Consider the following 14,181-nt stretch of genomic DNA (forward strand, 5'->3'; position numbering starts at 1 on the left):
CTGAGTGTGAGGAAGATGGAGGAGTGCCACACCAGAGAGGGTGAGTAGACTGATGCCGGAGTGTGAGGAGGAGTGCCACATCTGCGAGTGTGAGGAAACTGGTGCCTGAGTGTGAGGAGTAGTGCCACACCAGAGTGTGAGGAGACGTATGTCTGAGTGTGAGGAGGAGTGCCACGCCAGAGAGAGCGAGGATACTGGTGCCTGGGTGTGAGGAAGAGTGCCACACCAGAGAGTGTGAGGACACTGGTGTCTGAGTGTCAGGAGTGTCACACCAGAGAGAGCAAGAAGACTGGTTCCTGAGTGTGAGGAGGAGTGCCACACCAGAGTGTGTGAGGATACTGGTTCCTAGGTGTGAGGAGGAGTGCCACACCAGACTGTGTGAGGAGACTGGTGGTTGAGTGTGAGGAGGAGTGCCACATTAGAGTGTGAGGAGACGTATGTCTGAGTGTGAGGAGGAGTGCCACACCAGAGAGTGTGAGGAGACTGGTCTCTGAGTGTGAGGAGGAGTGCCACACCAGAGTGTGAGGAGACTGGTGCCTGAGTGTGAGGAGGAGTGCCACACCAGAGAGTGTGAGGAGACTGGTGCCTGAGTGTGAGGAGGAGTGCCACACCAGAGAATGTGAGGAGACTGATGCCTGAGTGTGAGGAGGAAGGAGGAGTGCCACACCAGAGAGGGTGAGTAGACTGATGCCTGAGTGTGAGGAGGAGTGCCACATCACAGCCTGGTACATTAGTGTGAAGAAGAGTGCCACACAATGAGAGCAAGGAGACTGGTCCCTGAGTGTGAATAGTGACACACGAGAGGAAGCGAGGAGACTGGTGCCTGAGTGTGAGGAGGAGTGCCACATCTGCGAGTGTGAGGAGACTGGTGCCTGAGTGTGAAGAAGAGTGCCACACCAGAGAGGCCGAGGACACTGGTGCCTGAGTGTCAGGAGTGCCGCACCAGAGAGTGTGAGGAGACATATGTCTGAGTGCGAAGAGGAGTGTCACACCAGAGAGCGCAAGAAGACTGGTGCCTGAGTGTGCGGAGGAGTGCCACATCTGCGAGTGTGATTAGACTGGTGCATTAGTGTGAAGAGGAGTGCCACACCAGAGAGAGCAAGAAGATTGGTCCCTGAGTGTGAGGAGGAGTGCCACACCAGAGAGTGTGAGGAGACTGTTGCCTAAGTGTGAGGAGGAGTGCCACACCAGAGAGTGTGAGGAGACTGGTGTCTGAGTGCAAAGAGGAGTTTCACACCAGAGAGTGTGAGGAGACTGGTGCCTGAGTGTGAGGAGGAGTACCACACCAGAGAGTGTGAGGAGACGTATGTATGAGTGTGAGGAGGAGTGCCACACTAGAGAGTGTGAGGAGACATATGTCTGAGTGTGAGGAGCAGTGCCACGCCAGAGAGAGCGAGGACACTGGTGCCTGAGTGTGAGGAGGAGTGCCACACCAGAGAGGACGAGCACACTGGTGCCTGAGTGTGAGGAGTGCCACACCAGAGATTGTGATGAGACTGTTGCCTAAGTGTGAGGAGGAGTGTCACACCAGAGAGTGTGAGGAGACTGGTGTCTGAGTGTGAGGAGGAGTTCCACACTAGAGAGTGTGAGGAGACTAGTGTCTGAGTGTAAGGAGGAGTGCCACACCAAAGAGGACGAGGTGCCTGACTGTGAGGAGTGTTACACCAGAGAGGGTGAGGAGAGGGAACAGGCTGCCACGAGAGGTGGTGAGTTCCCCTTCAATGGACGTCTTCAAACAGAGGCTGGACAGACATCTGTCTGAGATGATCTAGTGAATCCTGCTTTGAGCAGGGGGTTGGACCAGATGACCCAGGAGGTCCCTTCCAACTCTACCATTCTATGATTCTATGATTCTATGACTTGTGTCTGAGTGTGAGGAGGAGTGCCACATCAGAGAGTGTGAGGAGACTAGTGCCTGAGTGTGAGGAGTGCCGCATCAGAGAGTGAGAGGAGACTGGTGCCTGAGTGTGAGGAGGAGTGCCACAGCAGAGAGTGTGAGGAGACTAGTGCCTGAGTGTGAGGAGTGCCGCATCAGAGAGTTTGAGGAGACTGGTGACTGAGTGTGAGGAGGAGTGCCACACCAGAGAGTGTGAGGAGACTGGTGCCTGAGTGTGAGGAGGAGCGCCACACCAGAGAGTGTGAGGAGACTGGTGTCTGAGTCTGAGGAGGAGTGTCACAGCAGAGAGAGCAAGGAGACTGGTGCTTGAGTGTGAGGAGTGCTACACCAGAGAGGGCGAGGAGACTGGTGTCTGAGCGTGAGGAGGAGTGCCACACCAGAGTGTGAGGAGACTGTTGTTGGAGTGTGAGGAGGAAGGAGGAGTGCCACACCAGAGAGGGTGAGTAGACTGATGCCTGAGTGTGAGGAGGAGTGCCACATCAGAGAGTGTGCGGAGCCTGGTGCATTAGTGTGAAGAAGAGTGCCACACAATGAGAGCAAGGAGACTGGTCCCAGAGTGTGAATAGTGACACACCAGAGGAAGCGAGGAGACTGGTGCCTGAGTGTGTGGAGGAGTTCCACATCTGCGAGTGTGAGGAGACTGGTGCTTGAGTGTGAGGAGGAGTGCCACATTAGAGTGTGAGGAGACGTATTTCTGAGTGTGAGGAGGAGTGCCACTCCAGAGAGAGCGAGGACACTGGAGCCTGAGTGTGAGGAAGAGTGCCACACCAGAGAGGCTGAGGACACTGGTGCCTGAGTGTCAGGAGTGCCGCACCAGAGAGTGTGAGGAGACTGGTGCATGAGTGTGAGGAGGAGCGCCTCACCAGAGAGTGTGAGGAGACGTATGTCTGAGTGTGAGGAGTGCCACACCAGAGAGTGTGAGGAGACTGGTGTTTGAGTGCGAAGAGGAGTGCGACACCAGATAGTGTGAGGAGACTGGTGTCTGGGTGGTGAGGAGTAGTGCCACACCAGAGATGGTGAGGAGACTGGTGTCTGAGTGTGAGGAGGAGTGCAACATCAGATAGTGTGAGGAGACTGGTGCCTGAGTGTGAAGAGGATTGCCACACCAGAGACAGCTAGGAGACTGGTGCCTGAGTGTGAGGAGGAGTGCCACAACAGACAGTGTGAGGAGACTAGTGTCTGAGTGTGAGGATGAGTGGCACACCAGAGAGGCTGAGGACACTGGTGCCTGAGTGTCAGGAGTGCCGCACCAGAGAGTGTGACGAGACTAGTGCCTAAGTGTGAGGAGAAATGCCATATCTGAGAGTGCGAGAAGACTGGTGACTGAATGTGAGGGTTTGTGATGTGGTAAGTGTAAGTGTGGGCAGCAGGAGGGCACAGATGCCAGAGAGGCTTTTGAAGGACATTCCTGCTGTGGATGTGACATAGACACGAGCTTGTGCGGAGCGTGTGCTGTGCCGAACACGGAGTGTGTGCTGTGTCGAAAGCAGAATGTGTGCTGTGCCGAACGCGGAGTGTGTGCTGTGCCGAACGCGGAGTGTGTGCTGTGCCGAACGCGGAGTGTGTGCTGTGCCGAACGCGGAGTGTGTGCTGTGCCGAACGCGGAGTGTGTGCTGTGCCAAGCGCGGAGTGTGTGCTGTGCCAAGCGCGGAGTGTGTGCTGTGCCAAGCGCGGAGTGTGTGCTGTGCCAAGCGCGGAGTGTGTGCTGTGCCGAACGCGGAGTGTGTGCTGTGCCAAGTGCGGAGTGTGTGCTGTGCCAAGCGCGGAGTGTGTGCTGTGCCAAGCGCGGAGTGTGTGCTGTGCCAAGCGCGGAGTGTGTGCTGTGCCGAGTGCGGAGTGTCTGCTGTGCTGTGTGTGACACTGTAAGTGTTCGCTGTTTCAGATATTAACCCCTAACAACACACACATCAGGGGGGTTTTACCCACCTGAAAAAGTCCAATCTGTGAAAATATAAAATGAATGTGCAGTAAATATAGTAAAAAAAATGAAAAATCAACAGAAAAATAAATCAGAAAATGGCGATAGAAATCCATTTTTTTTTTTACTTCTGCTTATTTTTTTCACCTCTTAAATAATTTAAAAACCTGGATGTGATTTTGTTGCGGCTCTAATGGTACCGACCGGCAGGATCACGTTACCGGGTCATTATTACCCTACAATAAACATTGTAAAAAAAAACAAAATAAAAAAAAGAAGATGCAATTGTGTTTTTTTGGTGTTTTACCACCTCCCTCCCCCAACTGAAATTTTTTTGCATTACATGGAAAAAAAATGGCGGCGTTCAGTACAATAACGGGCAAGAAAACGATGCCAGCAATGGGGTGCCTTTCGCAGTGTTTTTTTTGGGGGGGGAGGGGGGGGTGACACATGACTTATCTGTGATTATACCTGCACACTATGTACTGCTTTCCTGGCAGTGAATGGTTACATAGTTGATTAATGAACGCGCTGCAAGAAGTTTGCCTCTTCCTTTCGCCGTAGTTACTGGTTACTATGGTCGGCGCGTCCCTTAGCAACGCCCAGCACAAAGCAGAATCTCCGCCACAGTCCGGGCCTCAGACCTTCCTCTCTTCCAGGGGTCTCCGGTTACGGTGCTGGAAATGGCTTCTAATCCGAGCATCTTCCTCCTGAACGTGAACGGACAGATTGAGAGCGGCGAGGTGAGGCCTAGTAGTAGTGACGAGCCGGGCCGTGGAGTAGCTCTCTGCTAGCGCGCAGCACAGGGCATGCTGGGAGTTGTAATTCTACAACTGCTGGAGGTCACCTATTGGGGTCCTGGCCCCGCCGTGTGTGGCGTTTTGCGCCATGTCCGCCATCTTTAATGTGTCTTTCGCTTTTTTCCCCACAGTTCCCGGAGTTTGACGATCTCTACTGCAAGTACTGCTTCGTGTATGGCCACGACTGGGCCCCCACCTCTGTAAGTGTCCACGGGTACGGGGTCACCGCTGTCCACCCCGCCACGTACGTGACCGCCATCATCCTCGCGATACAAGACGTCGTGTTTATCGTCAACGATTTGGGGTCCGTACGACTTTGTTATGGGGGGACGCTGCGGTTATCTCTGTTATGGGGGGGACGCTGCGGTTATCTCTGTTATGGGGGGGACGCTGCGGTTATCTCTGTTATGGGGGGGACGCTGCGGTTATCTCTGTTATGGGGGGGACGCTGCGGTTATCTCTGTTATGGGGGGGGGACGCTGCGGTTATCTCTTATGGGGGGGGACGCTGCGGTTATCTCTTATGGGGGGGGACGCTGCGGTTATCTCTGTTATGGGGGGGGGACGCTGCGGTTATCTCTTATGGGGGGGGACGCTGCGGTTATCTCTTATGGGGGGGGACGCTGCGGTTATCTCTTATGGGGGGGGACGCTGCGGTTATCTCTTATGGGGGGGGACGCTGCGGTTATCTCTTATGGGGGGGGACGCTGCGGTTATCGCTGTTATGGGGGGGGGACGCTGCGGTTATCGCTGTTATGGGGGGGGGGACGCTGCGGTTATCGCTGTTATGGGGGGGGGGGACGCTGCGGTTATCGCTGTTATGGGGGGGGGGACGCTGCGGTTATCGCTGTTATGGGGGACGCTGCGGTTATGGGGGGGACGCTGCGGTTATCTCTGTTATGGGGGGACGCTGCGGTTATCGCTGTTATGGGAGGGGGACGCTGCGGTTATCGCTGTTATGGGAGGGGGACGCTGCGGTTATCGCTGTTATGGGAGGGGGACGCTGCGGTTATCGCTGTTATGGGGGATGCTGCGGTTATCGCTGTTATGGGGGGGACGCTGCGGTTATCGCTGTTATGGGGGGGGACGCTGCGGTTATCGCTGTTATGGGAGGGGGACACTGCGGTTATCGCTGTTATGGGGGACGCTGCGGTTATGGGGGGGGACGCTGCGGTTATCTCTTATCTGGGGACGCTGCGGTTATCTCTTATGGGGGGGGGGACGCTGCGGTTATCGCTGTTATGGGGGGGGGACGCTGCGGTTATCGCTGTTATGGGGGGGGACGCTGCGGTTATCTCTTATGGGGGGGGACGCTGCGGTTATCTCTTATGGGGGGGACGCTGCGGTTATCGCTGTTATGGGGGGGGCGCTGCTGTTATCGCTGTTATGGGGGATGTAATGCTCAGTTCTACCACCAGGTGTCGCGTCGTTAACAGTTTTTCACTTGTCTTTTTTAGGGGGTGGAGGAAGGAATATCCCAAATCGCTTCTAAAAACCGATCGGTGACGCAGAACATCGTGTGGAACTTCCCTGTGGAGATCACGTTCAAAAGCACCAACCCGTTCGGCTGTAAGTACCGCCATGACACGCCAGAGACGCAAGGAATTACGTTTTCTCTCTCTGGTCGCGCCACAATTCTACCACCAGGTGGCGCACACTCTTCACTTTTCTCATTGACTTTATAGTAAAAACTTGTCCTTACCAGTAATTGTGGAGGACAGCAAGGAGCAGAATGTACATGGACATTAACCCCTTAATGGCAAGGCCTTGTTTGGCTTTAATCACTTCCATCATGCCACTGTGATATTTCTATACCGCAATGTATTTTGCAGGGTCTAATAGGTTCTGGTACATGGCAGGAATTTAGGCTCTAGAAATACATTATGTTGTCTTTGATGCCTCTCGGGGGTGGCGCAGAAGTTGGGGAGAGCCTGAACCCCTGCTGGCAGACAATATATTGATACAGACAGGACTCGACGCGTTTTAGGCTAATGTCAGAATTCCTTATTTTATCTCTTGAGAGGATGCATCACGTCACCCTGATGATCTGTACGAGTCCTTGTTCCTACTTATCCGCACTCACTACTTCACATCCCGCTGCAGTTTACGCTTCCTCTTCGCTGTCATTAGGATGCGTAGACTCCTCCGCTGCTCGAATTTATAGACTGCAGATTAAACATGTCGTCTGCATCAGCTGCAGACATTAACTCTTCCTAGATGGTTGTTAGTTCTTTTTTTTTTTTTTTGTCCCATCAGTCCTGACCTAGTCATGTTCGCACAGCTGAAGGCTTGTGACAGTGTACCAGTATTTTTTACGGCTCACTAACAATATTTATGTACTATCTCTGGGGGGTCTGGCGGTTGGGACCCCCGTCGATCCTGAGAGTTCCCATTATCTATGGGAATTGTGGTCACGCTTGCACCAGCGATCGTACAGTTATCACCTATCCTATGAGTAGGTACTGAATGTATTTAGTGGGTAAGCCCTGACCAGTAGGACCCCCACCAATCCTGATAATGAAGGGGCTGCAGCGTTATACTCCTTCCCTGAAAGTGATACCCAGGTAAATGGAGCCGTGGTGCAGTTCCCTGCACAGCCAGGTGACCGGGGTGGCACTGTGCAAGATCAGTGGGGGTCCCAGATGTCATATGCAATAGTATTTCCATGTCCTAAAGACAGGGCACACAAAACCTGTGCTCCGTAGTGATAGTGATCAGATCTGCTCAGATCCATATTAACAGTTTTTTGGGGTTCAGGGGGGTGGATTTTGGTCCCTTATTTCATACTTTCTCCCTCCTTTATGTTTCAGGGCCTCAGATTGTGATCAGCGTCTACGGACCGGACGTCTTTGGGAATGACGTAGTGAGGGGCTACGGAGCAGTTCACCTCCCCTTTACACCCGGCAGGTAAACGTATCCGTCCATCATAATCGCATCCATCTATGAATACGATTTGGGTAGAGTTGCCCTTTAAAAGAGGCACATTGTCAGGAGGGATAGGAGGAAGACGGCCGAGTCAGGAGGGATAGGAGGAAGACGGCCGAGTCAGGAGGGATAGGAGGAAGACGGCCGAGTCAGGAGGGATAGGAGGAAGACGGCCGAGTCAGGAGGGATAGGAGGAAGACGGCCGAGTCAGGAGGGATAGGAGGAAGACGGCCGAGTGAACAATTATTTTCTCAATGCGCATTAAAAGAGAAATGAAGCAACTTTGCACCAGGTCCGTTTTTGTGTCTTCAGCTCCTATACGGAACTATGCGTCTCCATGGTAACATACCCGGTATAGAATAATCCTGCCGGCATGTGCCCTTTTTATTTGTCCAAAATAAAATGTTAGAAAGAAAAAGGCTGCTGACTAGACACGGCGTGTTTGTAGTCTGTTACCATGGAGATGCATCAATCTGCATAGGAGCTGTAGAAACAAAATATTTTTTTTTTGTAAAATCTTATTTCATCATCTTACATAGTCTTATTGATCGGATATAGTATGAACGTCTTATTAGTGATGGTCAATACGTCTTAAGTCTGCGGGGCGAGAACCATCCATCGTCTTCTGCTATTACGTTCCCTTCATTCATAACGACATCCGCCACCGGAGAAGACGGCAGATCGAACCTTTCTCGCTGCTGACCGTATGGAAGGAGACGGCGCGGGGCGAGGAAACCTCCCATTATACGCGGTTAATGACATTTCCATCCAGAGGGAAAGAGATTATTACTTTCCCTTATTAAGATCTACCAGGAGAGAAGTATCCGGAGTCTAGACAGGCGGTGGACAATTATTCACACCACACACCGACGCTGCTCTTTGCCTTTCCTCTGTTATTCCTCTTGGAAATGCACATGTAAAGTTTTGCAATCCCCCTCTGTCAGTGCACAGGACAATTATTAATATAGGGAATGGGATCGCACACATTTATTGTGTTTGTTTAGTTATTCATTTACAGGAGGAATAACGGGGAGAACACAAGACAAAGGTCTAAAAAAGATGTACAGGCGGAATTTTTTTAATAAATAAATGAGACATGCCTTGATAATTGAGGGAGATTCCTCAGAAAAACAAAAGTAGACAATTATTTTAAGGGCCTGCTTAGCGATGGACACTCTGTATGACTTGTCAGAAGACACAAGCAAAGGGAATGTAATGCTACATAATTACTCTAAGTAACTGCCATTAAGGATTCAAGAACATGAGTAGTAGTCCCTATGCCGGAGGACAGGTTGGTTGGAGAAGTCACTATGTACATACATTACTGATCCTGTGCTGATCATGAGTTACATCCTGTATTATACTCCAGAGCTGCACTCACTATTCTGCTGGTGCAGTCACTGTGTACATACATTACATTACTGATCCTGAGTTAGGGGGCATAAGCTGACCCTAAGCTGGGGCCCTGACTAATCCCTCAACCTGGAGGTACTGTTAAAGGTACAGAGGTCCAGGCCGCCAGCGTAACCCCTACCTCCTGAGGATCCCTGCACCAAAGTAATCTAGTCCTGAGAAGGACCCCGATCACAACAAAAGAGGACAAGTAATAATATGCCCACACACAGTACTTAGACGAACGAGACAGTACAAGGGAAAAACCAAAACCACCTTGCATACAAAAACTACACAACTACAACAGAGGGAACACGAACGGGAAAGGAGATAAATGATAAAGCGAGGAAGGGAAAATACACTCCAAATACACTTATCTCAGAAACTCCAAATACCACGATCCGCTCTGTAAGTCTGTATGAAATGCTTTCACCGACACTTCCCAAACAGACCAGCAGGCATTTGAAGGAGACTCACTACAGCAGCATTGATTGCAGCTGGGCGAGGCTGGACCTCGTCTAGCACAGAGAGAGAGAGAATTAACTCCCTCACTGCCGAAAACACAAAGCACCAAAAAGTCAGCTGCGAGAAGTCAGGCTGTGTAATCGTGACGATCTTCGTGGCGACACACCCGTGACAGTATTATGCTCCAGAGCTGCACTCACTATTCTGCTGGTGCAGTCACTGTGTACATACATTACATTACTGATCCTGTGTTACATCCTGTATTATACTTCAGAGCTGCACTCACTCTTCTGCTGGTGCAGTCACTGTGTACATACATTACATTACTGATCCTGAGTTACATCCTGTATTATACTCCAGAGCTGCACTCACTATTCTGCTGGTGCAGTCACTGTGTACATACATTACATTACTGATCCTGAGTTACATCCTGTATTATACTCCAGAGCTGCACTCACTATTCTGCTGGTGCAGTCACTGTGTACATACATTACATTACTGGTCCTGTTGTTACATCCTGTATTATACTCCAGAGCTGCGCTCACTATTCTGCTGGTGCAGTCACTGTGTACATACATTACATTACTGACCCTGAGTTACATCCTGTATTATACTCCAGAGCTGCACTCACTATTCTGCTGGTGCAGTCACTGTGTACATACATTACATTACTGATCCTGTTGTTACATCCTGTATTATACTCCAGAGCTGCACTCACTATTCTGCTGGTGCAGTCACTGTGCACATACATTACATTACTGATCCTGTACTGATCCTGAGTTACATCCTGTAGATCTTTTATTATAAAAATGAAAAACAACAATAATAATAACAGAAACATAACAAAATAAATAACCACAAAATAATGTAATGAACTGGTCCAGACGCTCCCTCTCTCCTCACACACATATACATATATACACAATAAACAACTACTTACACTATGACATCTGGTCCGGTTACCAAACAAATAATAACAATATAATAAGTAAAATAAACAATAGCCGACAAAATTATATACAAACTAATATATACAAGACAAAACAAAACCCCCCACACTCGAGCCCACCAGTCCCTCCCCGGCACTGACCTGAGAGCTGGTCCTGCGCCTCATGCCTCAGTCAATATCCAACGTCCATAGGCCAGATCAGGCAGTGCAAGTTTTTCACCCAAATAACCAGTGTCCCACAAGATGAACCCACCTCCCCCCTTTTCCCACCACCCAACCTAACACCTCCACCCAAACCCATATATACAATATATACAGAAACAAACAATACAATAACCACAACTGACAAAGCCCAAGTTCGGCGCCTGCAGCCCTACATCACTGTCTGCTGATCCATAGGCCCATTCCGCATAAGAGAGACCGGCCAGCCGGGGCCAACCAATGGAGGCACCCACCCTGTTGTACACCTCTGTGTTAAAGGGACAACGAAGCAGGAAGTGGTCCATGCTTTCAAGCATGGTACCACAATGCTCCCGAGGACAGTTCCTGTCCTCAGAGCTCCTACACTTCAGATTGTCCCTCACACACAGTTTCCCATGGAAGCAATGCCAAGCCAAGTCCCAAAACTCCGAGGGGATCCTGATACAATTCAAAAGATGCAGACCCACCCCAAGATCCCGACTTGGGCAATCCCTGAGCGCCAGAGGCCTCTGAAAATGGGTCAACAGAACCCTTTTGTCAAGGAGCTTCCTTGGCAGAGTCCTGACCTCCCACATTCCCAGACCCCACCGGCGAATTACCTTCAGAACCACGGCAGCGTAAGCCGGGAGATGTCCATGCGGTGTGCGGAGATCCTTCAATTGCCCTCCTGTCTTCCATTCCTGGAAGAAAGGCTGAAACCATCCCTTACAGGAGAATACCCACGGAGGAGCCCTCTCTTTCCAGAGGTTTGCTATATTGATCTTAATGAAGGTATTCACAAGGAATACCACAGGGTTGACCATACCCAACCCTCCTAGTCTCCTCGTACGGTAAGTAACCTACCTCTTGACCAGGTTCAGTCTATTCCCCCATAACAGTTGGAAGAACAAACTGTAGACCCGAGTCCAGAGAGGCTCCGGCAAGATGCACACACTGCCCAGATAGATCAGCAAAGGGAGCAGGTAAGTTTTGATCAGGTTTACCCTTTCCCTTACGGTCAAAGACCAACCCTTCCACTGGTACAACTTCTGAGTGGCGATCTCCAGCCTGCTGTCCCAATTTTCTTTGGGGTAATCCCCCTGGCCAAATTCGATGCCAAGAACTTTTGCAGAGACTTTGGGTCCTGGAACGGTGTCCGGGAGATCAAAACCAGGATCTCCCCCTCCCAGCCAGAGACTCTCACACTTATCCTGGTTGATCTTGGACCCGGATGCCTCCGAGTAGCGATTTACCTCTGACATCAGCCATTCTGCCTCCCCATCAGAGGAAACAAAAACGGCGACGTCATCGGCATACGCCACCACTCTGATTGGCTTCCGGTGCTGCCCAGTCCATCCCGATCCCAGCCAACGGTCCACGCTCCACCCTCCTAAGAAGCGGGTCAATCGCAAACACGTACAGCAGCGGGCTCAAGGGACAACCCTGGAGAACAACACACCCAACCTCAAAAGAGCTGCCAAACCAACCATTCACAAGCGGGAAACTCTGCCCCAGCGTACAAGGTCTTAAGCCAATCAACAAACCCCTCTGGCAGGCCATACCTCAGAAGGACAGACCAGAGGTACTCATGATTAACCCGATCAAACGCTTTTGCCTGGTCCAATGACAGCATGTACCCCTTCCAGTGACCAGCCCTACCCTGCTCCACCGCCTCTCGGACACAGAGTACAGCACTAATTGTACTGCGGCCCGGAACAGAGCAATGCTGGGCTCCCGAAAGGAGTCGGGGCACAAATTTCACCAGCCGATTAAACAGCACCTTTGCCAAAACCTTCCTGTCTGCATTGAGAAGCGCTATGGGATGCCAATTCTCAATGCAAGATGAGTCCTTACCCTTTGACAAGATGATCAGGGCAGACCTCCTCATTGACTTTGGCAGAGTGCCCGAGGAAAGACACTCATTGAATACCTCAGTCAAGAGGGGAACCAAGGCGTCCTTAAAGGTCTCATAGAATTCAGATGTTAAGCCACCTGGACCGAGAGATTTCTTTAGGGCAAGCCCTTCAGTCGCCAACTTAACTTCCTCTTCCCTGATCATCTCTGTCAAAACGCCAAGAGAGGGGTCTACCCCTGGTTCGGGGACGGCTTCAGCCAATAAAGCCGACATCTCTTCCCCAAGAGGTGCGAGTAGAAGGATCTGACGAGCTCCAGAATCCCTGATCTGGATCTTTTCAGGGACCCCGCAGTGTCAACCAGTCCTGTAACAACTTTACTATTCACTGACATCTTGCAGTTTCTGTAAGGGTCGGGCGAGCGGTACTTCCCATAATCCCTCTCAAAACCCAAAGATGCATGTCTATCATACTGACACCTCATTAGCAAAGATTTCACTCTGGAGATCTCCTCTCGGCTACCTCCAGTTGAGACAAGATGCTCGAGTTTCCTGCTCAGGCCCTGATACAGGCGATACCTGTCCAGGCTCCTGAGGCTCGAGAGCTGGCGGAAGAATCTCGCCACCCTTTTCTTAAACATCTCCCACCACTCTGACTTACTACTACAAAGATCCAGTAAGGGTACCTGGCTCTGAAGAAAATCCTCAAAGGACTGTCTTATCTCCGCTTCTTCCAAGAGAGACGAATTGAGCCTCCAAAAGCCTCTTCCCATCCGGGGGGTCTCTGTAACATTCAGGGAAAACAAAATCAAACAGTGATCGGAGAACTCCACCTCAACAACAGATACTGCTGAAGAGACAGCTTCCTCCTTTAAATAAAACCTGTCTATCCTGGACCTACAGTTACCTCTATGATAGGTGAACCCCTCGTGGCCTGCGGTGTGCCGGATGTGGACATCCACCAGGCGAGCCTCACTAGCTATACTATTAAGGGCGACGCTATCATAAGTCAGCTTGTCTCTGGAACCTCCTCTATCCCGGGGCCTCGTGACAGTGTTGAAGTCCCCTCCAAAAACGACCTGCCGACTCGTAAAAAGGTAGGGCTTGATCCTCATAAAGAGACACTTACGGTCCCACTTAGATTGGGGACCATAGATTTTAATGAGCGAAGCTCCTGTCCCTTCATGAGGACATCTAATCTCAGGCACCTCCCCATTTCTAACTCAATAACCCGTCGGCATTCTACCGGTGCGGTAAAAAGGACCGCCACTCCGCTATACGGCTCAGCCACAAGAGACCAATAGGAGGGCCCGAGTCTCCACTCCCTCTTAGCTATAAATACCTGCCATATTTGGCAGCCTGGTCTCTTGCAAAAAGAAAATGTCAGCTTCAACCCGGCTGAGAAAATCAAAGGCCGCAAATCTAGCCATATTTGACTTAATGCTGGCGACATTAATGGACGCCAGTGTCAACGGAGTGGGTACCGCCATCATTGGTGATTGAGTTAGATGGCTTTCTTCTTCCCACGCCCCTTATCCTCTGCCTCAGACGAGGAATCCTTCCCCCTCTTTAATGATACAGACATGTCCATTCCCACATTTTTTCCTTCTTTTTTCGTCCTCGTCTCCGGATTCTTGGCCAGTCCCTCCCACCCAAGGACCTTGCATCCCCAGGAGAAGGAGACTCGGCGCCCCCTGTAAGCTCCGCCAAAGCCGGAACCTCACCCTCGGCCTTCTCTTCAGAGGAAGAGATGTTATCAAGGGCTTGGAACCGGTTAGAAAGACCAACTAGAGGGGAGTCAGTT

The 14,181-nt window shown here is 51.0% G+C and overlaps 1 protein-coding gene across 3 annotated transcripts in view; it reads left to right on the top strand.

Moving 5' to 3' along the window:
- Nucleotides 1–4,360: 4,360 nt before the first annotated feature.
- The window catches only part of B9D1 (B9 domain containing 1), a 49,051-nt gene continuing 39,230 nt past the window's right edge, over nucleotides 4,361–14,181 (top strand). The window contains exons 1-4 of one of the 3 annotated variants that reach the window (XM_073648444.1): nucleotides 4,361–4,558; nucleotides 4,747–4,815; nucleotides 6,072–6,183; nucleotides 7,425–7,521. In XM_073648444.1, coding sequence (XP_073504545.1) covers nucleotides 4,499–4,558; nucleotides 4,747–4,815; nucleotides 6,072–6,183; nucleotides 7,425–7,521 — 338 coding nt within the window. In that variant the 5' untranslated portion in view covers nucleotides 4,361–4,498. The remainder of the gene's footprint in view (nucleotides 4,559–4,746; nucleotides 4,816–6,071; nucleotides 6,184–7,424; nucleotides 7,522–14,181) is intronic. The other 2 variants (XM_073648443.1, XR_012250768.1) reach the window with 2 other exon arrangements.

This window comes from Phyllobates terribilis, unplaced genomic scaffold, assembly GCF_046119375.1.
Source record: "Phyllobates terribilis strain yellow unplaced genomic scaffold, ASM4611937v1 Scaffold_9__5_contigs__length_417890890, whole genome shotgun sequence".
Classification (NCBI taxonomy): domain Eukaryota; kingdom Metazoa; phylum Chordata; class Amphibia; order Anura; family Dendrobatidae; genus Phyllobates; species Phyllobates terribilis.